General features: G+C 38.4%; 1 protein-coding gene across 1 annotated transcript; it reads right to left on the bottom strand.

Annotated features, from left to right (window-relative positions):
* Positions 1-1,646: 1,646 nt before the first annotated feature.
* On the bottom strand, positions 1,647-17,953 carry NF-YB11 (nuclear factor Y, subunit B11). The gene is made up of 3 exons (XM_089144595.1): positions 17,673-17,953; positions 17,396-17,514; positions 1,647-4,956 (listed from the first exon to the last, which is right to left on the bottom strand). The coding sequence occupies exons 1-3, from the start codon at positions 17,846-17,848 to the stop codon at positions 4,787-4,789; spliced, it is 465 nt and encodes a 154-aa protein (XP_089000721.1). The 5' UTR covers positions 17,849-17,953; the 3' UTR covers positions 1,647-4,786.
* Between the last annotated feature and the right edge of the window lie 6,560 nt (positions 17,954-24,513).

Genomic DNA, 24,513 nt, shown 5'->3' with positions numbered 1-24,513 from the left:
ATAAATTCGTTAGTTCATATGTGTATATTGTTCTATGTTTTTTAATGAAGCAGTTCCCCAGCTTGATACACAATATGTTGCCAAGAATGCCACATCAATAACACATTTGGTGGGTTGGATCTGTTGCTCCTCCCCTTCCACTCCCATCCCTTGAGACTCATCATGGTGTACTTCTTCAACTTTGGGTCCATGTGAGGAGGGGGTCGGCAGTTTTATGAGAGGAGGAAGTGGGGAATCATGGACCTCGTTCTCTAAACTAACTCCAAATTGCTAGAAGACCTTTGTGAGAAGACTGCCATATGATAAACTCATATTGTTTGTAGTTGTTGTCTGAATCATGTAGGACAATAGGATATATGGAAGACAGAGAGGTTGCTTATAGACAACACAATGAGTGACCCTTCATGGGAAGAATGTTCAATTGGGTGATGTGGCTCACAACCTTATCCTGACCCTAGAACATGGTTTGTTTGATGCTTTTGAGGCGTTGTGGCCAATGGTCCTAAAGCACAAGATGCCTATATATGTCTTCCATGTTTATTCTCGGGGGGCTTCTTCTTTGTAGGTCCAAAAATGTAGTTCACCCTCAGTGGAGATCCCTAATATGCTATTGAAGATAGGGTGGTCAAAGCTATCTTATTAGTTTTCACATAAGAGGTTATGCTCAGCTCGTTTTCCGACCCTTCATGCCTTAGGTTGGCATAGAAATGGTTAACTAATCTAGGGTATGTGGGGTCCCTAGCTTTTAAAATGGCACTCCACCCCATATCCGAAAACAAAGTTAAAATGTCAAAGAGCAAAGGCATCATGATCAATACTCTTACCCTGCTCAATGTTTCTATCTTCCAGTTTTTCAAATTCTGCACGAGCTCTATTATCCCTAAACCACTTGTCCCTTCATCTATTAGCTAGAGGAGCCCTAGGGGATGATTCATGAGGGGATTCATCACGTACTCTAAAAGTAGAGGCACCTTTATTTCTGCCTTGAACTGGTGCATTCTTAGCACGAACCATTCTTGATAATAATTACCTATCAGGCAAAAGAATGAGTCAATTATCAACTAGAAATAATGGTTTGAAACTCATCGAAATGAACTTAGACTGAAGTTAGGATAGAATTCCATGTACATTGATCACTCATTCAAAGAAATGAAAAAAAACATCAAACAAGATAAACAACATGATGTTAAATTACCATCAACTCATAAAATGAAGTTAGAATAATAGAGTATAGGGAACCACTGTGGTATTATAAATTTGATTTTGTTGTTCTAGCATTTAGGGTTCATATATTTGCTCTAGATTTTGTCATGGATAGAAATAAGTTATAGCTGCCCACAATAACTTAATTGTAATTGAACAAATATCTGCTTACAGTTAATATATTTTGCCTTCAAAACTAATAACTTATTTCTATCCACGACAAAAATCAGAAAATAGTTAACTCTAAAACACACTCAACAAAGTAGCACATGTTATATATATAGATGCAACTAGCTCCAAGAGGAGATTTTAACCATTGACGTAAATTCCAACTTCTTCCTCCCCCTGCTCCCACCCCCAGAAATGTTCCTTTCTTACACAACACATTGAATAAGCAAGAAAGTTTTGTATCCACAGCTCAATTAGCAGCTCAAGTAGACCCACCAAACACTCAAACCATTCAATCCAAAAGAATGACCTAGGTTGTGAAAGCATCCATACCTAGTTTCTTTCTTTCTTATGTAGACTAGCATACAACCTACCTGCATACCATGTAATTTAGCAATCACCACTGAAAGATTTCCAGTGACAAATCCTTATTTTCTAGGGCAGCATGGGTTTTGAAGCAACCTGTAGCCAAGGCTAAGAAAACAATGCATCGACAAGCCCAAACAGAATGCTTTATGATGTCTAGGCCTTAGTTTGAGATGTATGGAAGGTTGACACTCTCACGGACAATAAAAAACATAGCAAAAGGCTGTCATTCCCCATCATTATCACTACCACAGCCTTTATTAGACTTATCCATGCCTCCAGATATTCTATCTCATTCTTTTATTGCTCTTTTGAAGCCGTGGCTATAAGATCAACTTTATCAACGAAAGCTACCAAACAATCCGAAGACTAAACCAAAAAATTTCTGCAGCCCTTGCATGTAAAACACCATATCTCAGCCCTTGGCTTCAAAGTAAAACTGTCAGTGCCATGCCCAAGAGGCAGAGTACAAATGTTAGGCCGTTAAAATGCCAAGAAGAACCACCAGCCTATGGTTTAATGAATGACTCCAATTTGAAGGGATGCTTTCTCTGCTATACTAAGAGATGCCTGGAATGTCCTCCAATTATAAGACTTCTTGAGACATCATTTACCTAAGAAACTACCTATACTGTGTTATCTAATCCAGGATCAATCTTGGGATGTCCATTCCGAAACTGCACCATAGAAACATCTTTGTCCCAGATTGGATCAGATCTAGAAGCAGTGACAAAAATTCACCACATACACCCAATTGGTCATCCTCACCTATTGCAATTTTGAAAGCTGAGGTAGCATACACTGCTTGTAATTGGGAAGCAAAAGTTGATTCATGGTTTCTTTCATCTCATTGGCCCAAATATTGACCAACAGAGTATCGTGACTCTAATTGTAAAATCCATACTTTATCTAGGAAACTAACAGCTTTCTTGTTTCACAAATGATCGTATGAGAAACTATTACATAATTCACAAAGAAAAGAAGGAAGCATCTAATCTACAAAGTTCCACGTTTCTAGAAGCTAACTGAAGTGGCAACATAAAAAAAGACAGCTAACAAACAATTTTGTGACAAAAAGTAGCAGTCAACAGCAAGTAGAGATAATTTCTTTATCCAAGAACCATCAAACACCAAATGAGTATTACCACAAATGGCCGGGATCCTGATTTACTCTGTGGTGCAATCATGAAGGAAAGTGACTGTGAAGGTGGGAACCCTAGCTATGAGTGATGAGCATCTCTGAAGAAATATTTGTCCACTATCAGAAGAGTATTACAAACTATTGGGCCTTAGGTGATTAACTAGCCAACTAGATTCATGAGGAGCTTAACCATATAGGAAACTAAAGCATACCTTAAATTATGGCCCTGAATCATTTGCCTCCAATTCAATAATAGAGCATTAGAATGAAAGTATGAGAGTATCTATTAAAAGGAGTAACAACTTAACAAAGCAAGCTAAAGACAGACCCTATCTAAATAGCATTGTTCCGTGATGTTTTCCCACAGGTGTCATATTCATTTGAATTCATACGTGGTATAGGGATCAGTGGTAAGACGCAGAGAAATCTTTGGTTCACTATCACATATTAAGAATCAATGCTTGGCAAAAACTTCAAGTTGTACAAAACATAAAAAGGAAAGGGATACAGATACATAGAGAAACCTTTGGTTCACTATCACATTGTATTGAATCAATGCTTGGCAAAAAACTTCAAATTGTACAGAATATAAAAGGAAAGGAATACACAGAGAAACCTTTAGTTTTTGTAACATAGGTTTCATAATAATTATGAAAACACCCAAAACATAATCCCCATTTTTCTCAAAATGAAGTTACAGATGAGTCAATACAAGTGCAAAGAAATAGCATAAATGCAGGATAATCACGGCAATTTTCTTCTTTCACTTTCTTTCATAGCCATCTTTCATAGCCATCTATCACATCTCATAAAGTTACAGATGAGTCAATAAAAGTGCAAAGAAAGAGCACAAATGCATGAAGAGAAGCAGTTTTTTTTTTTTTAATCCAGGGTGGGTAGCACTTCAAAATCAAAAACTAAATTGAAGCAGAGATGAATGAAAAAAAAATCACCCATTCACATAAACAACAAGGAACATTGATAAATGCACTCATTTTTAAAACTCGATCAAACATAGTGGACATAAATGCTAGAAATATAATTTCAAAGAGAGTGTCAAGCAGACGTTATCCCACTACTTGAGGAATCAGGGTAGAAGAGAAATCAGAAAGTTGAGATGAGAGCTTCTTCAGAGCTTCTGAAATCAGAGTATAAACATCTTTCAAAATGAGGTTTCTCCGTTTTTTTTCTGTTTTTGTTGTTTTCAACTGATTTTTTGTTCGTCTGGTCTAGCAGTCCGGCTCCAAAATCAAACAGTTTCTTCACTTAACTGCTCCTACGACCATCAACGGCCACGATCTTTTTGGTGCAATCAGACGGCTGGCTAATCGTCCTGCGCATTAAGTTAAGCAAAATCGAAAGAATTCTCAAGTGACAAACATTATCAGCACTTATCCCAGGAGTGTTGATCCAGATCCCAAGAACCCCATAGCTCATATGCCCCGTTTTGATGATATGGAATCTATGATTCAGCCAATTCCTAGAGTGCATCACTATCTCCTCAGATCTAGGTCACCCTCAGATGATCTCTTCAAATGGGAAAGGAGAGAGAGGGGGGCTGAGTACTTTCACAACTGAGTCTCTCACCATATGGGGTGTCCCTGACCAGGACCAAGTGCCTTTCAAGATTTTAGGAGTAAGATAACACGAAATGTAAGGTTGTGCGCATCCACGCTAATTAGTTCATTGCATCTCCTTCCAAGAACAGAAAACATCCAAGTGGAGAGGAGAGAACAATCGTACGACAACAAAATAACAATTTCAAGCTGCCTAGTTTGTGAATCAGCAAGCAGATGCCTGGTACAACAGATTTTGTCTTGCAAATTACGACTTGAAATTTTACAGCATCACTTAACTTTACAAAAATGGCAAGGAGATATTTTAATGGCATCATTGAAATACTTTCCTTCAGTCATTAACATTATCACCATCACCTTCGTCATCTTCTTCGCCATCACCTTCCTCAACATCTCTATCTCCATTTAGCTCTGGGGGCTTTTCTTCCATCTTCCTTTTCTTGTTCACTTCTTTCGTCTTTGCTGCTACTGCTTTCTTTGCAGCATTCTTTCTTCTAAAAGCTGCAAGGCACCAAATAAAGGAGTAATCATGAAATTCCTTGTGTCAGTGGTTCGAATCCACTTCTAAGCGGGCAAATGGCGGTCTGGAAAACCCCAGCTTTCCAAATTCGAGCAACCAGGGCCCAAGTGCAACTGAATGCACTCTTTCTACAGTAGCCCGGGAGGACTTGGTCCTTCCACCATGCAATTTGGTTGTCCAAGCCCTTCCTTTATCCCTTCATGCCTTAAACATGGCCTTCTCACCCAAACCTTCCATGCACGTCAGTCTAATCTAACATTATAGATTAATCACAGTAACCAATGCCAAAAGAATATTCTCAATACATAATGGATAAAATGGATTGTTTTAGTGGTCAAACTGCACGTAGAATGATAATTTACAAAGTATGGGTTATAAAACCCAAATCAAGCAAGAAGCATAGATGGGCATAATGAGGCTAATTGTACAAGAACAGGGTAAAATATAATCCCTCCCCCCAACCCCAACCCCCAAACAAAAATGAAAACAGTAAGTATGGGTATATCCTACTTATAGTGAAGATATCGAAAGTATTTCTTATAGTAATTTTTGTAAATAGAGTATTAATTGAGAGGTGATGAGCTAACATCAAATCCGAAAGACTCAAGGGAAATTACTAATTATGATCTCCCTATAAAACGTCAAGGTTCCTGCATCTTCATGTTCACAGGAAAAGTGGCTTCAGCAACCCTCTCTGATTCTGGCCCCAATCTATCAGTCACTGATCATTTTCTTCCTTTTCACATCTGTGCATCCTAAATATTCACTGAATCACTAATCATCTTCCTTCATGCATCAATCAAAGGTTCATTAAGAAAGAACAACCCAACATAAGTTCCTGAAGCTTACCAATGTCTTTAAGATGCCGATAGCAGTAAAATTTGGCTTTGAAGATTTAGGAAGATCCAAGTAGGTAAGAATGATGACAATAGGAGAGCATGCAGCATGCCAACAAAGATCAAATAAAAAAAGAAGTAATGACATTGTGGTTACCATTTTCAACAACTTTCCCATGGGAAAGAAAAAAGACCATCACAAACCAGCCTTTGGAAGGATTATATAAATGACAGATTAAGTAGAGCTAAGTTGCAACAGATATCTTGTACAACTTTCCCATGTGAAAAGGAACACTAGAAAATCCCTCCTCCTTCAGCTTGTGATGCAATACAGGTTGGGTCAACCTTTACCAAAACCCTTATGGGGGGCCCCCAAGCATTGGATAACTCAATTAATAAGCTCCAGTGGCAAAAACGTGAATATTAGGAAATTCAGATAACCTGAGCAGAATTGTCAATAAAAGGGCCAACCTAGTGCCCAAGGCTTCAGCACAAGCAGATTTCACTAGAAAGTCCCTCTTCTTCGCAGAGAGGCAATTCAATGCCTTGACCTCAGGCTACAACTGTTGTCTACCCACCATTGCACCAGCCGCCAAGGCCACCACATTAGAATTGTCAATAAAGAAGTTTATAATAGGATGGAAGGATTGAAATAAATCTGAAGTACTTTGTAAATAATTAGAACTTAAGAACTCAATGCATTGGTAGAGGAGTATTTTGGAAACAAATTATACTTAAGTGGGACTACAAGAAGAATGGCCCATCACAAACCAGCCTTTGAAAGGATTATATAAAAGGCAGTTGGAGTGGAGGTTTACATTGTGACATGTCTGGTACAACTTTCCCACGTGAAAGGAACACCTATAAAAGCCATCTTCTCCTTCAGATGGTGATGCAATACAGACTAGGTCAACAACAACAACAACAATAAGCCTTGTCCCAACTAAATGGGGTTGGCTACATGGATTGTTGCCCTCCAATCAATTCTGTTCGAGGCCATGCTAGATACAAGGCCTAAGCTATACATATCATTTCTCACCACTTCTCCTAAGGTTATCTTAGGTCTACCCCTAGCTCTTCTAGTTCCTTCAATATGGATTATATCACTTCTCCGTACAGGGGCATTTATAGGTCTCCGTTGAACGTAGTCGTGCAACCTCAAACGATTTTCTCGAAACTTATGACTTATGGGAGCAACTCCTAGACCAACTCTAATATGATCATTTCTTATCTTATCCATCCTAGTTTTGCCACTCATCCATCTTAGCATCCTCATTTCTGCTACACTGAGTTTATCTATATGATTCTTTTTAACAGCCCAACACTCTGCACCATACATAATAGCTGGTCTAACAACAGTCCTATAAAATTTTCCTTTGAGCTTTAAGGAATACGCCGATCACATAAAACCCCAGACGCACCTCTCCACTTCATCCACCCTATTTTAATTTTTTGGGAAACCTCATCCTCTAAATCACCTCTTTTACTTATGATTGAACCTAAGTACCTAAAACAATCACTCTGAGGAATCTCTTTATCGTCAAGTATCACCACCTCATCATCTGCCCGATCATGACTAAAGTTACAAACTAGATATTCTATCTTCGATCTACTAAGTTTAAAGCCTTTTGATTCCAAAGCTACTCTCCATGATTCTGATTTGGTATTAATCCCCACTTGGGTCTCATCAATCAACACAATATCATCCGCAAACAGCATACACCAGGGGACCTCATCTTGAATGTCTTTGGTTAATTCATCCATTACCAGTGCAAATAGATATGGGCTTAAATACAGATTGGGTCAACTTTTATTGAAAACCTTTTGGGCCAACCCAAGCATTAGATAATTCAATTAACAAGCTCAAGTGGCAAAAAAGTGAATATTAGGAAATTGTCAATAAAAGGACCAACCTGATACCCAAGGCTTCTGCACAAGTAGAGTTCGCAGTCTTTAAGAGGAGGAGAGGGGGGGGGGGGAGAGAATTTTCTTATGCAACTTTACTTCAGCAATTTACTTAAAGAGGCTATTCCAATGCCTTGACCTCAGGCTGCAATTGTGGTCCACCGACCATTGTGCCAGCCGCCAAGGCCCACCACACCTTAAAATTTTCAATAAAGAAGTTTATAATAGGATGGAAGGATTGGAAATTAATCTAATGTAATTTATAAATAATTTTTTTGGTCAAAATTTGTAAATAAATTAGAAGTTAGGTAAAAGAGTCAATGCGCTGGTAGAGAAGTATTTAGGAACTTAACACTTAGTGGGAATTAAAGAAGGATGGACCATCACAAACCAGCCTATGAAAGGATTATATGAAAGGAGTGGAGGTTTAAGTTGCAACATACATCTGGTAAAACTTTCCCATGTGAAAGGAACACTAGAAAACCCTCTCCTTCAGCTTGTGATGCAATACAGATTGCATCAACCTTTATTGATACCCTTGTGGACCCACCCAAGCATTAGATAACTACACTAATAAGCTCGAGTGGCAAGAAAGGTGAATATTAAGAAATTTAGATAACTTGAGCAGAATTCTCAATAAAAGGGCGAACCTGGTACGAAGGCTTCGGCACAATCTGAGTTCGCATGGATTCGCTTTTTTTTTTTTTTTTTTTTGGGGGGGGGGGGGGGGGGGGCAATTTTCCTATGTAACTTTACTTCAGCATTTTACACAAAGAGGCTATTCCAATGCCTTGACCTTAAGCTACAACTGTGATCCTCCGACCATTGCACCAACCGCCAAGGACCACTGCACCTTAGAATTGTCAATAAAGAAGCTTATAATAGGATGGAAGCCTTGGAAATCAATCTGAAGTAATTTGTAAAAAATTAGAACTTAAGGACTCAATGTGCTAGTAGAGGAGTATATTGGAACTAAAACAATTTAGTGGGAATTAAAGAAGAATGGACATAAACTTAAATAAAGTTCAGACATACAGAGTTTGTGAAATTGTAATAGGTCTCTGCTTGCAAATTTTAAAACTTACCTTCTTCTTGGTTAGGAGCAAATATTGCAGAAGCCAGATTTGTTTAAACTGGACAAACTCTCTCAAAACTCCGGGAGGAGATAGTAACTTCACAAGCCTCTGAAGAATCTCTGCAACATGAACTCGATAATGGAAAGAAAACTAGATCTGAACAACTCACAACCGGGGAACCATCCAACTTATGCATTGCCTGAGGAAAGGACCAGTTGACTTTTTTCAAAGATCTGATGAATATTTCTGAATCTTGGAAGTATTGGCCTCTCAAGCACCCCACCTCTCCCCCCCCCCCCCCAAAAAAAAAAAAAAAAAAAAGAAAAGGAAAAGAAAGACTAGAATGCAATATCAGGAAAATAGGAAGCTACAAGTGGGACTGGTTGAGAAGGGAGAGGGAAGATCAAAGTGAAGCTTCGCTATATTATCACTTGTGACATTGTTGTCCTGCTTAATAGATGTCCCAGGTATCAACCATGACATGGTTGTGCTGATGGAAATTTAATTTCTCACATAACACAGAAAATGTTGAAACATTTCATGCAAGACTCGAAGCGAACACCCCTTGTAACCATAGTTGTCAAGGCGTCGCCTAGGCGTCCTTAATTGTCGCCTCGGCGTCTGGGCTCCTTCGGAGCGCCTCAAATTGGCGTCGCCTTATTTTTAGGCAATAAGGCGTCCGCTTTTTTTTTCTTTCTTTTTTAAATCACGAGAAAGATGCCTAATCGAAGGCATATATTGAAATACTTATTAGATTCCGATTGTAAAGTATCTATTGTTTGAACCTATATGCATATGTATAATGACGCTGCATGTGATCAAATGTTAAAATAAAAATAAAAACAAACAAAATTGAAAGAGATTAAGTTCTTGACTCAAGTCTCACACTCTCACTCTCACTCTCACTCTAATCCCTAATCTCTTTCTCTCTTCCTCTCTTCTTCTCTTCCATTCCCGCAGCGACACTCCGGCAAGCAGTGGTCAGTGACAAGCAACTTCTTCTCTTCCTTTTTTCTTGCGACTTTTTATTTATATGTGTGGTTTGTAGTATGTTGGATGACTTGAGGTAGTCTGATATTAGTTTTTTTATTATATAAGATATGATAGATTTAGAGTGAATGAGATGTACACTAAAAATTTCACTTAAAACGCCTCAACCGCCTCAAAAGCGCCTTGTCGACTCATCGCTTCAATTAGCTTAAACCGCCTTGCATCGCCTCGTCGCCGTGACAACTATGCTTGTAACATTTACAACACGATGACTTTCTGTCCCCTACATAAAGCAGTTCTTTTATATTATTACTTGTGGGAGATCTACAACACATCACCATAGTCTAGGATTGAATCATATACGTACTTTTGGCCTTTGGTTCCATGGGCTTCCTTTGTAATTGGTCAATTTCATGGGTCTAACATGTGGGAGAAAAGTAAGAATATGGGATTCATTTCTTTTATTTTGTTGAGAGTCCTACATTGTGATGCAAACTGTTTCTAGGGGTTGCATAGAGCCTAGGGCTACTTCCCCAAACCTTACAGCCCCTAATTGATCAAGGGGTATTTTGGTCGTTTTTGCAACTTGTGAAGTCCTAGGTCAGGGTCCCACTGAGTCCAGCTAGTTGTCAAGATCCTATGGATTTTCATTTTCTCATTTGAGTCAATATTTTGTGATTTATTTAAGAGTCCTTATATAGGTGAGATTCCTAGTTTGAGTTGGAATCCCCTAGTCTCAGTCTACTTTTTGTTAGGACTCCATATCTAGTCTTAGAATCCAAATTGGATTTCTCTAGAGTAAGATTATCAAGTCCTTGGCCAGATGAGGGTCATTAGTCAAGTCAGAGTCGTACTTAGAATTAGAGAGTTAGTCTGAGGACAAGTTGCTTTCTCAGTTTTGAGTCTTAGTTTGTTTCTTTTTAGAGGCTATGTGTAAAGCCTCCATACTCTGCAATCAATAAGTTGAATTTGATAAATAAAGAGGCAAGAGAGGAAGACGTGGGTTTCTTCAGGGAGGCCTGCTGCAGCTTGTGAGTGCTTCTTCTTCAAGTTCCAGCCATTGCTCTTCTATTCCAATAGTAGTGCAACAACTCCAGCAGCCTACATTCATCTCCAAGTAACAACACCACCAGTTCCTTCCCAACCCTCTCCCCCTTCTCCTAACCTACCCACAAGCTTCCACACCCCTTCTTCTCCCTGCAGCAGCAGCATATCCATCCTCTTCAACCCTAGATTCCCTAACCCTTTCACCTCCCTCTCTTCCCCTATAGGATCACACCCCTTCCCTACTCAGGCCTTCATCCATTAGGTTTTCAAATCTCCTGCAATTCATCTTCAACCTCTAGAAACCCTAAACCTAATTTTACTAGAAACTGTATAGTTCTCAAATTCAGCAACCTAACTCCACCTTTTTAGGATTACCGTCTCACACCCCTATTCTACCTCTTCCCAACCCTAGTTGACTCGCCTAAGAGTCCTATCCCTAGCAGAATACTTCGAACCAAACCCAAACCAAGTAGGACTTACCTGAAAATATAAAATAACACACCACGGCCCTTCCCTAATCCAACTGAAACCCTAAGGTTTTGATTCCTAAACCCAAACTTCAATTTTCAGTACTAAAATTCCATAAAAGCAGGCAGCCAAACCCTAATCCTCCTCAACCAACCTTTAAAACATAAAAATAAATAAATAAAAAGCACTAAACTTAACTGTACACCTAAATTCCAGATCTGAAATCTAAATTACAGCAAGGTTAATCTTCAAAATCCAGAAATTCCATTAACCCTAAGCCTGGCTGAACTTTTCCAGGTGTAGACTTAACCTTTGTAAACCCTCGTTCCTTCAAGAGTCCCTCAAGTAAAGATGCCTACATCCCTAGAAGACTGCTGGTTCTCAAAGAGAGGATCCTAGAGTGACCCCAATTTCTAGGGCAAATTTCCTACAAACAAAACCCAAGAATTTGGTTCCCTTCACTTTCAGTCTATTTTCTTTACTTTCTCACTTTCCTAGCTGTTTTAGATTACCTAATAGGCATAGTTGTCAAGGCGTCACTTAAGCATCTGGCGGTTCCTACCCTATCAAAGCAACCGTCGCTTTTTTTGAAGTCAATAAAGTGGTTGCTTTGTCGCTTAAGAGTCCGAGCGAGCGCTTTGGAAGCTTTGGTCACCCAGCCACTACTTTATTGGCCTTTTTTTCTTTTTTTCTTTTTTTTAAAGCAATTTTTCTGTTCTCTTCTTTGAGATTCTAAAATAATACTTCTATGGTAAACCCAATATCAGAATATCACATCTTTGGTTACCAACAATAAACCCAATGTCACATTTCTGTGATTCTGAAATAACATTTCTTCTCTGAGATTCTGATATTGGCTTTTTTTATGTTATTTTTCTTTGTTATCAACTGGAAGTGAATGCATAATGCCTAAGTTATTTATTCAGCAGGTGTCTGAGTTACTTTTTGTCTCCCAGTAGGGTCATTTAGTTGTTTTGATAATTTGGTTGTTAAACTTTGAAGTTTGAATTGTAACTTTGATATTATTATATTTGAAGTTAATGACCATGTTACATTTTCCAATCTTATATATTGATTATATGAATGAACAAAAAGAATGAACTTTTCATTAAGTTTGCAAAATGTTTCATACTTAAATGCTAGGAATTTTATGTAACTTTGATATTTGGATCAAATATCAAAGAATTAACACTTGAACGCTTCAACCACTTAGTCATCGCTTTATTTGCGCTTCATCACTTTAGTGCCTTGGAAGCACTTCATCGTTTTGGTTGCTTTGTCGCTTTGACAACCTTGCCTAATAATAGGTTGACAATTGGGTTGGACCTTTCCTTTTTAGTATAGAAGTCTATTTCTGAGTCTTTTACATATAATTGTAGTAAGGGCCAATATTAATTGGATTTTGAATTGAGTTTTGGGTTATTGTTTCTTGCAAATGCTTGGTTATGCGGACAGAGGGCTAGAATGGGCTGTTAGGCTGACAAGAAAACAGAAATTTTAAAGGGCGGGGATGATGGGGGATTGTCTGTACCTCATCTGATGGAGGTTAGTTGATGGCTATGAGGACTGCTTCTGCAGTCAAAGGGGGGAGTTAGGTTAGACCTAAGTGTCTTCTATCTTCTCTTAGGATTAGACCCCCACCCACGGTCATGATCCCATGCAGAACAACAAAGCAACAATGCAAAATCTGAGATTTCTTTTATGAAAAGACTATATTAAGCCCTCAATCAGGGGTTAAATAGCACCTAGTTATATACAAAATTACTAACTACAATAAATCACACTACTGTCCCCTATTTATTTAAAAGACACTGAAATAGTGAAACATTATAAATCTTGTCTCTTGTGGATCAGATGCAGCCCTAGTTGTAGGACAAGCAAGGCAGCCATCTGCTGAAAACTGAATAAAATGAACCAGAATAGGGACTAATGGGTATTGGCTGTGGTGTTTCTTGGTTTTTGTAACTCGATGTGGCTTTAGGGGTTTGGAATGTAGGCCCTAATTAAAGGATTGACATGAATATCAGAGGGTGTTGAGGTTTCCTACAAAGTTAGGGTTGTTAAGGGAATCTAGGAACTGCAGGTCAAAGGACCTGGGGGGAACTCTTATGTTGTAACTTTAATCTGAGGTAGGGGATTGTGTACACAGGGATAATGGCCCAAGTTAGGGATGAATCTGATGGCTAGATAGATGTAGATCTGAATTTGAATTTTCGGTTTCTTGGGGCTCCAAAATTCAAGAAAATGAAAGAATGTGAGAAAGAAATGGGTGGGAAAGACCTGGACCTGCATCTAACCTGCTGTGGGTCTTTGTTTTCAATGGAGGAAGTGAAAGATGGCAATGGCAGGCTGATTCACAACCTACCTGGACTTGAAAGAGCAAGTAACCTCAAATTTGAATTTGAAACATCAATCAAGTCTTCCACTCAAGAGAAACTAAATTCACAAATGAATGTTATTGGTAACAAAAAATACTTTAATCATCCATGATGGGGTACATATAGTGAGGCTTAACAGCCTTACAACTGTAAAATCCCACAATAAACGACTTTGAGAAATATTAAAAAACTGCCTAACAATTCCCATGCATGGAGATATAAATTCTATAACAACTAAGTTCCACCCCACCCCCCACCCCCAAAAAAGAAAAGAAAAAAAAAAGACATGTGCATGCATGTGAGCAAAAAAACTTACCCTAAATATTACAAATTTTGAGAAGACCCTACTAACCTAAACTGAAATTAAATTAACTAATAAACCAAATCGGCTCAAATTGAACCAACATTGAAATTGGTTCCATGGTTAAAGATCTCACTCACTCCTTCCAGAAACTAAGATTCTGACCGAGCTAGCGAGATCTCAGTCAAGATATGGTTTTTTTTTTGGGGCTAACTCGAAGGGTTTTAGGGTCTAAGTTGGGCTCAAACTTGGTAGCTAGCCTAATTAGGACTTCTGAACACATTGTTGGCCTTGGATTTGTGAGATATGAGTTCTAGGTCGACACTAAGTGTGAAATCGAAATGCTGCAAGATTGGGCAATGCAAGGTTATGCAAAATGTAATATAAAAGCTTTAAGGCTTATAAACGAAAAGTAAGTGTATCAAATACATCAAATAACTTAAATGTCATCAAATTCCATCTATATGAGTATCACAATCTCGACTCTCGAAAATAGAATAATAAAATTATACAACCATTAGAAGTTCTATAAGTCATAACTCATAAGTTCATAAGGCAAGCATATAATGATTAATCTTCCTTTGGTGTTGTAGATGTGCTAAGAGTAGTTGCAACTTGCAAGTGAAAATCCAGCCGAAATCCACACAAAAATGGGCAAAAATTGAGAGTTCCAGCGAGATACGGCAAGATCTGGGGAGAGATATGGCGAGATAGGCAAGATCTTGAGCAAGATGTGGGAATCTTGCCCTTTATCTCGTCTCGCCTTCTTAAAAAAGCGAGATATCTCGTGAGACTCACCGAGATCTCAAACCATGATTGGTTCAGTTGATTTAACTTTAAGAACTAAAAGCTTAACTAAGCATAGGGCCTATTTAAGCCACAATTTCTTGGCGCACTTTCTCTAAGTTTTCTTCTGAATGTGGGTCCATGGTACTACATCAACTCTCCTGCTTAAAATCAATCATCACCGATGAATGGGGGAGTTTCATATGCTCCTCAGTAGGATCTAGATCAAGCTCCTCATAGTCTTCAACAAAAGTGTCTGCTAGCTAGTCTTCTAGGGCTTCAATAAAGGGACTCTGGTCAATGACATGTACTCCATATTCATACTATCATCCACACGGGCTTCTTCACTAGAAGCAGGCAATGGATGTACTACGAGCAGACTATCTCCTCACTAGGCACCACTACAACTTTCCTTAGATTGCAATCTTTCTAAACACACTTCAAATCAACTTAAAGCACATGCTAACTAAGATAATATAGGACTCAACCAACAACTTTAAATCAAACTAGAATTCCTTAAACACACCCAAGCTCCTAAAAGATAAGAACCCCTTTGGATAAAAAATCTTATTTTATCCACAACTAACTTCTAATGGATTTGGACTCTTTATAACTCAAAATCTAATGACCCAAATAAATAAAATAAAATTAGATCCATTACCTTGGATGAGGGGATTCAATTTGGACCATATTAAACCCTAAAAGGCCTAGAAAAAAACCAAAATGCCCTTGATGGGAATTCGGCCAGCTTTGGATTGGCTACTTTGGTCTAAGCTTTAGGCCAAATTATGGGGAGATCAACCATTTTCACATCATTAAGTGACCTAAATTGATAAGAAATTGAAATAAAGGAAATACATTTGAAATAGGACTCTTAACCAAATTAATTAAAAAAATCTCGTTATCATACTTTCTACCCATATTTTAGGCCCATAAAATTGGCCAATTACAAAGTAAACCCAAGGTATCAAAGACCAAATACATCTATGACCAATTCCTAGACTATTCTTGAGGAAAGAAGCCCAATTTAGGGGTGATTCTGCATCAGTTCCTTTGCTCTACATCTAGAGCTTGGAATCATTCACTCAAGGAGGTCTTCCTGAAGCAGCATCAGGAGGAAAAGGAGAGTAACAAGCATTCTCTCTAATCATTGCATTCATACTAGGATTTATCCCACACCCTTCAAGTAACATCTTTCCTATCTCTCTTGTATTTTTTATTGATTGTTGTACAAAGTCCCTAGACTGGACTTGGGGTAAGGGTACAAGGATACTCTTATCCTAAAAGGATTGGGTACTCTTTTCTTGGATTAAGAATATATATATGTACCCTTGTCAAGGTTAGAGAGGAGTGGACATAGACTCAGTTGAGTCAAACCACTAAATTAATTCTTATGTGCCTTGCATTGCATTGATTCTACTGTTTAAATTTAATTTTTTACTTGTTTCATAAAGACTAGTTCAACCAGTTCACCCTCCCTCAAAGTTGACTTTCATGCTGTTCTACAACAACTGTAAATTTTGAATCTGAATAAGTACAGTTGTTCTTCTAATCTTCTGATCACCCAAAATCTACTTCCCCCTTTTCATTAATTTTGTATTCCCCCATAAACCTTAATTCCTAACCTATATTATTATCTCCAATCTAACCATTTGAATCTTCCCAGATTCATACTGTATACATCCAATATCTACCCCCTTACTTGATACAAGTTACAGCCTTGATCCTACCATCCTAAAACCATAAATTAGACCCCTACTGAATGGTTCTGTTTAGGATCCTAGAAGACTAGCCCCTAGTTGATCCAATTCAATCTAAGGATATATCAGTTTTTTTCAGAAACTTTATTATTCACCTTCTTTGCCCTTCTAGATGATAATAATGGGAGCATGAACAATGACACAAACTGTCTAGCTTGTAAGTGGGGAAGGCACCTTGAAAACCCCTGTAAATTTATGGTTCGCTCAAGAGGGCCCACCTTATTATTTATTTTCATTAACCACTTTGGACAGTATTCTATGCTTACCTTATCATTGGCAATTGACATTTGAATACTTCTAGTCTACATCACCAAACAGCCATGCATCCCACCCTCTATTATGGAAACAAGAATGTACAAAAGCCCACTCTTAGGGGACAAGGTAATTGACCATGCTTAATTTGAATACCTCCAGTGTCACCTACAGCTTGTGAATGAAGATGTTTGCTCAATATCATATCCTCGTTTAAATAAATGGAAGGTACCAGTCAACTTTCAAGATTATGTTAATTGTTACCTTGCACTATAAAGATGGGTAAATATGATTATAAATCATCCAAGCAGTCTTTCTAAGCTGGCATTATGGCTTGGGATTCGTTTGAGATATCACTTTAGAGTTCATCCTGTTTATTTTTCCCAACAAAGTTAGGAACCAGGCCCTTAAAAAAAATTCCGTGATCATGGAATCTTTGATCTATTGTTCCTTATAGTCTAAGTTGCTATCTTTCTTACAGGATATCTATTAACTTCACCCCATTACTCTGCAGCCCGCCAGGAATTGTTGCCGAACAATAATTTCAAAAGAAAATTTTATATGGAAAAATAAAAGATCAAGCTAAATCAAACAAAGAGATAAAAAGAAGGTTTCACCAACCATCTAAAGCAACTTTAAGAGGGCCGATAAACTCTGGAAACTCTATTTCTTCAATCGCTTTCAAAACATCTTCAGCATTTATAGTTTGTCTTTTCGCATCTTTGCATATGTCATCCGCCCTGCATGTGATTGTCAGGAATTAAGTTCAATTCAGAGAAAGACTAATTGGTACTGGCAAATCAATTTGAAAATGATAATTAATTAGAGGAGGTATGAGAATAACAGTTACAACGATGCGACGAAACCTAGATCAGAACCAACAACAGTGATGCCTTACGTAGCGGAAAGATAATGAATGAAGATCCTGGCACTCTCGGAGAAAGCAAGAAGAGCATCTTTGTTTACAGAGATGTCTACTTCATGGGATAACCGGGAAATCTTATCTTTCACCACCCTGCGTACGATAGTCCTCGGCAGCTCTTCCACCTCTGCCGCTGCTAAAGGTTTCGACATCACCGTCTCTCTTTTCTAAAACCCTAGAAACAACAAAATTCGTCGTTTGATAATGCTGCCAAGGCGTTATAAACGCAAATGCATCCTTCAGTTCCGGTCGTTCCCGCCCTCAGGAATGAATTATCTTCCAAAAGTACCCTCTTAAGAATAAAGATAATATAAAAATAGAATAAAGATCCTTGCCACTTGGACTCAAACGTCCGTGGGGCGGACTACAGCAAACCAACATTAACCATTTTTTTTTTTTTGGGTATATAACCATAATTAACATGCCTATATGGAATTCAGATTTCTTGCCCCTAAGCTGACCGTGCCCCCATTGCCCCCACACTCACATGAGTGTAGGGACCACGCTTCCTTAGGTCTGCCCATGTCAAGTCAGCAGCATGGTCCCCACACTTATGTGATTGTGGGGGTATAGGGACACAATCAGCTTGGGGGTAGAAGATATGGATTCGCCTACTTTTTTTGGTAACAAATGAGTAAACTTCATTATATAAAATTATTCAAGCCAAGAAACCTGAACGATAATAAAGAGGAATTAATCATGAACATTGGTGGAGTATGCCACCAAGATCTAGAAAGAGCCAAACACTGAGCTCCTTTGGCCAGAAAATCAACCAAAAGATTGGAGCTCTTAGGAACATAGCAAAACAGAATTGAAAACTGAGCAAAGCCTAATAACCTCTGAAACTAAGCTATTACAATTCCAATCAAGGGAAGACTAAAAACCTCTTAAAGCTAAAACCGCTAGCAAACAATCTGAGTTAATCCTCATATTTAAAATACTCATCAAGCCGTCCCTGACAGCTTCAAGTTCCAGAACAGTTGCGGATAAACCATATCCCTCTTTACATTGAGCCGCCACAAACACTCCATAGAATGCAGCCCCTACCGCCTTTGGTTGTCCTACCATTAACGGACATTTGAAAACAATCCACTTTCTCTTGCAAGGTTTCCGATGCCAAGAAACTTACCAGGTTGCTCCTCTCAATTGCAAGACCCAAAAAGTGATTATGAATGTCTGCGCAAAGTAAAGAGAAATTAGACATGGTGAGAAGCACAGAAGCATCTATACCCTGAAATAAGACAGCATTTCTTGTGTTCCAAATGCACCACACCATAGCACTCCAAATTTGATTCACCCAGTTTATATTGTCATGAGCTTTAAATTTATACTGAATGAAATCAATCCAATCATGAAAATGCTCTCCCTGAAATTTATCTGTATCAATACGTAAAGGAGAAAGTTTCCAACAATCCTTTGAATGAGAGCAATGAAATAAAGCATGACTTACAGTTTCAACACCCCCCCCCCCCCAAAAAAAAAAATCAAACATAGTGGGGCTAAAAAAAGTCTTCTTGCAAAAAGAGAGCTCCTAATTGCCATGGCAGCATGAGAAGCTCCCCAAAGGAAATGTTTGATTTTTTGGTAGGGTGAGAATTTTTCATATTTCCTTCCATATTACAGATGAAGTAGAAGAAGAGGCTATGTTACTATGAGCATTGAGCATTAGACAAAACAGGACACTGATAGTAGGCCGATCTAACAATGAACTTCCCATTTTTTGTCTTGCCCCAAATCCATGAATCTTGGGTATCAAGAGAAAGAATAGGGATGGTAAAAATAGCATCCACCTCCACAAGGGTAAAAATGGAGTTGAGCAATAGGCCATAGGATTAGGTCTTGAACCCAAGTGGGACTATGGCCCAAAGGGGGGCTGCTAATGCCCCTAAAGGGTAGTGGTGGGATCCATGGATCTCCATATATGTTGGACTCTCCTACTTGACCCTAAGATAATAGTTCCTAATCTAATATTAGTAATGTTCCTAGCTATAAACAACAAAGGGGGGGGGGGGGGTTAGCTTAAGTGGCAAAGGCCTACCTTAGGCCTAGGCATAGAAACAAGATCCATAATTTCAACACAATTAGTCCATTCTTCCTAACATATATGGATCTCCACGTATGTTGGACTCGCCTACTTGACCCTAAGATAATAGTTCCTAATCTAATATTAGTAATGTTCCTAGCTATAAACAACAAAAGGGGGGGTTAGCTTAAGTGGCTAAGGTCTACCCTAGGCCTAGGCATAGAAACAAGATCCATAATTTCAACACAATTAGTTTAGACTTCCTAACACAAAAATACCTAATTCTAAACATGTTTTCCATCCTGAGATCAGCCTTCAAGAAAAGCTTCAACACGTTTGGAGTAGAATCTCGCGCTATTGCTTTGAAACAAACATCTCCCTCTTTCTCCAATTGTTAAGCTCCATTCCCAATGTCGCTCCTCTAGATCTTTTGTCCTACAAATAATCAGATTGCAAATCTGTGAGTCTCCAATCAAATAGACTGAAATTAATTTTTTTCGTACCCACTCTGTTTTCATAATCAATGACTAAATCATCTTCATCTTGAGAAATAGCCTTGGGTGGAAGTCTCACACCCCACCCAGCCAGATCTGGTCATACCCGAATACCCGTGGGGTGATACACTACATGACCAAGGTTCAATGACAAACCCATTACAAACATATGATATAGCGTAATCCAATGACAAGAATAAATCAAGTTTAAATATCCAATCATAAAATCTAAAATATTAAGTTTTACAATCATCCATCTACCAAAGTTAAAAGTTAACTAATGTTGATCAAAAGAATATCAAAGTCTAAAAATAAAGAGTAGTTTGTTTGCAGCGGAAGTAATCTAAGTAGTTCTCTACTGGAAGCCAACTCCATAAGAGCAATCCTGACACGGGCATGAAGCATCATGTGCATCTACTTCTTCTCCAATTGCTCCCTCATGACAATCTACCGGCAACGGATCCTCCAATTGAGTGGGGTCCTCATAACCTGTAGAATAATTTAAAGAAACATACATAAACAAAGGAATGAGTTCCACAAAACTCAGTGAGGTCAACTCAACAATCATGTTATGCATTCGTTCACAAATTCCACGTCACACATATAAGATTAATAATGAAATCAATGATAATAGTATGATAAATGAATGGTCATGATGTGATGTTCCTAACTCTATCATGAAGTCTCTATGGTAGACAAGCATTTAGTTGAATCCTATCTCCTCTAGGCAGTCTCAGTCACTCTCCCTCAACAAGAGATGTCTATTGGGTTCTCCGCGGTTGTTGGGTAAGGTGATGTCAATCCATGGTTGGGGTATAAGTCACCACTCTCTCACATCATCATTTGGCATGAGATTTGGCGCATGTCAAGGACAACTCTAGGCCCAATGCTTACGGTCTTGTACTACATATGGTCCGGATATCTCCTGTCATGCCTAGTGCCCTTTTGATTCTATACCTTCTCACCTATGAACGGTATCCTCAACGGGAGGCATACGTTGGATTCCATTCTTTAACCCAATGGTCATCTACATATAATGAACATGATGCTCTCCATATCCTCTCACAGGTTGGTTATCGGTCTTAAGCGCCCAAGAGCCCTTATCTATTATATGCAACCTACTATTCTATAATGATAATGGACCTATTTGACACTCACAGGACCCAGCCACTAACATTATGGGTTAACCGGATTTAATACCCCTACCGGAAGGGTAGTAGCACTCATGGGGTCATCTAGCCCAACACTTCTTGTGAAATCCAGCCCAAACCCTAACCTAGACACCCGGTCTGTTTTGGGTGAAGAAGGGCTTGTTTGATGTTTGACCTTGAAGTTGGACCTTGAATATAGTGTTGTTATCCTTGGAAGGTCCTAGGAAGTCAAGTTAGACCTCTCCCTTAGTGTAGATCCGAAGTCCCAAAGTGAAGGAAAAAGCCTTTGTCGGCCATCTCAGTAGAAGACATGGTGTTTGACCCAAAACCCATGGATATTGATGATGGAGTTCCCTTTTAGAAACCTTATTTGTTTTGGAGTTGAACTGCATCTTGATGTTGAAGAGCTTGGTTGATGGACCTAAAGCCTAGTTGGACATGGTTTGAAGGCATCCCTCCATGCTAGGTAAGTTGTTTGATGAGTTGTGAGAAGCCTATTCAAAAATATTGAGGTTTGGACCTTGAATTCCCTAATTTGGATTTGCTTTTAGCATTGGTCGACTAATTGATCGACTAGCCAGTCGACCAACCAATAAGGTCAAAATTGTAAAACTCCGATTTTTTTAAGGGTTTTTGTTCTATTTAAAGGGGAACTCCGTGTTTTTCACTCATTATCAATTCTAAGCCTCTGGAGAACGTGGGAAGGACCTTAGAGCCTCCTCTTCGAAGACAAGGAAGATCCCCAAGCATCCGTTAGAGTTTCTCCATCGAATTTTCTTCTACAAGGTTAGTAATCGATCTGTTTCTTCTCTGATCTATTCTCTCTATTATTTCTTCTAGTGCCTTCTATTCCCTTTGATAGGAGGGTGATCTTAAGTCATTCCCATGACTGATCCTTCTATCCTTACTGTTCTAGAGTGGATCTCCATACACTCTGTAACCTTGTGAATTCTCCACATGATGATTTCGAAGGGAAATCAAGTGTGATCTTCGTGATTTGTTAACATTGTTTCTGATTTCAAAGCATGTTAGATTTACTCCTATTTTTATTCCTACAAAAGACTTATTGTTATTTGCTCCCCATAATTTTTCGGTGAATCTCTTTTCCCTTTTCCCTTTGTGAATCTGCTATTGATTGATTTTGAAGGAAAATTTTAGGGTAACCTTCAAGAAAGGGTATCCAATTGAGAACTTTGATTTTCTTTTATTTGTTAGACCCTTCCCAATGCCAATTCTTGATTTTGAATTACTATTCTTTCTTTCTTAGAGTGAATCCCCCCATTCACTCTATGTTTTTTGAAGCCATATGGTGATGTTTTATATAATTGATCTTACTTGAGATCTTGATTACTCTTTCCTTAATTTTCTACCTATCTTTGTGATTGTGGGAAAGGTCTTACACCATTGTTACAACCTTTCCTTTATCCCTTAATTAGTGGGTAAATCCCTTTTCCCTTTCTACTTTGTGAATCTACCCTGGGTTTATTTTTAAAGAAATTTTAGGGTAATCTTCAAGAAAGGGTATCCTATTGAAATCCTTGTTATCTCTAATTGTTGGATCCTTCCCAACACCTTTCTTGATTCTGAAATACTATTCTTTTTCTCCACAGTGAATCCTTATTCTCTCAAGTCTCTCCGTGAGATACACGGACTCTTTTCAGTAAAACCCTGATTGTTATGGTACGATTATAATTCGTTTCCTTTGATTTTATTTGAAACCTTGTTTTCTCTCATTGTTAGACCCTTCCCAATTCCTATTCTTGATTTTGAACTATTATTCTTTATTCCCCTAGAGTGAATCCTCATTCTCTCTAGTCTCTCCGTGGGATACATGGACTCTTTTTGGTGAAACCCTAATCCTATGGTTCAATTAGAAACCTATTCTCTTAACCTTTTTTTATGCCTAGACCTTCATAGATAGTCTTAGTATGTTTTTGGAGAACTCCCTTTCGAATTTCGGAGTAATCGGACTTCAAATGAAGAAGGGACTTCAAATGAAGAAGTTATGACCGATTTAGGGTTTGTTGTCATGTACTGTTCACTTGGTTGACTGGGCCAGGCTGCCAACCAATCGACCAACATAGTCAGTGATCTCAAATTTGCTTTGTTTTGCTTCCGTTTCATCTTTGATCGTTAGGTTTGTTCCTTATGTTCAATACATGTTTGTTTAAGGTTATTTTGGTGATCTTGGACTTGCCCAGTGATCTCTTTCTCGAAGTTTACGAAGTCGAATTCAAGGTGAGTACTCCACTCACAATATGCATATTTACATACATTGTTATGATGTGATTTGAATGTATGATTCAACTACTGTTGTTTTACTGTATTTACATTATGTTACTTCAGTAATTACAGTAGCATATTCAGATTGTGATTTATATATTGGAGTGAATCATGAATGATGTTGAATGTGATTTGGACTTGATTGTGATATGTATGAAAGCATGATGTGATGTGAATGCCTAGGTTGTGATTGGGGAATGGGGAATGCCCTTTTGGCATTTCTGTCATTGGACACCAGTGGAGGTGGTATGGGAGACATTCCTATTGTCACATCCAGCCAGTTGGTACCCCATCTAGAATGCCCGGAGGAGTGATCCACAGCCCCGAAGATCAAGTTTAGGAACGATCATATCCACTTAGCACAATAACATAATCAAAAGCAAGAACAAATCATTGTATTCAAGTAATTTAATAATAAAAGTCAAGAAAGGATCTCAGAAGGATCACAAAAGAACATCAGAGTGCGGAAAATGATACCAATCAAGTGTAGAGTGAGGCGGAAACTCACTCCATAGTAGCAGTTGAAAAGTAGATCAAAAGCAAAAGAAAGATTACAACTGGTTCCCAACATGAAAGGGGAACAAACTACTAAGGTCTCAACGACTCTAATAAAGATAAAAAAAAAAAAAAAAAAGAGAATGAGATGATGTCCCATTGCTGGCACACAAGTGCAAGATTCGAACTACTCCTGATAAGTATTAGTCTCGTATTGATAGTCTTCACCAACATAGTCACCATACTTAGTACCTTGAGTACTATAATAATCATCAACTTGGTCTTCATAGTATTGACCATTATAATCAACAGTACCTACAGGTAAGTCTAACAAAAGATGTTGTAAAAAGGAGTGAGTTCAAAAGAACTCA

This window comes from Hakea prostrata, chromosome 2, assembly GCF_041222555.1.
Source record: "Hakea prostrata isolate BN-2017 chromosome 2, UWA_Hpros_2, whole genome shotgun sequence".
NCBI classification, from domain to species: Eukaryota; Viridiplantae; Streptophyta; class Magnoliopsida; order Proteales; family Proteaceae; genus Hakea; species Hakea prostrata.
The sequence above is the reverse complement of the archived record's forward strand: the minus strand, read 5'-3'. Positions and strand labels throughout refer to the sequence as shown.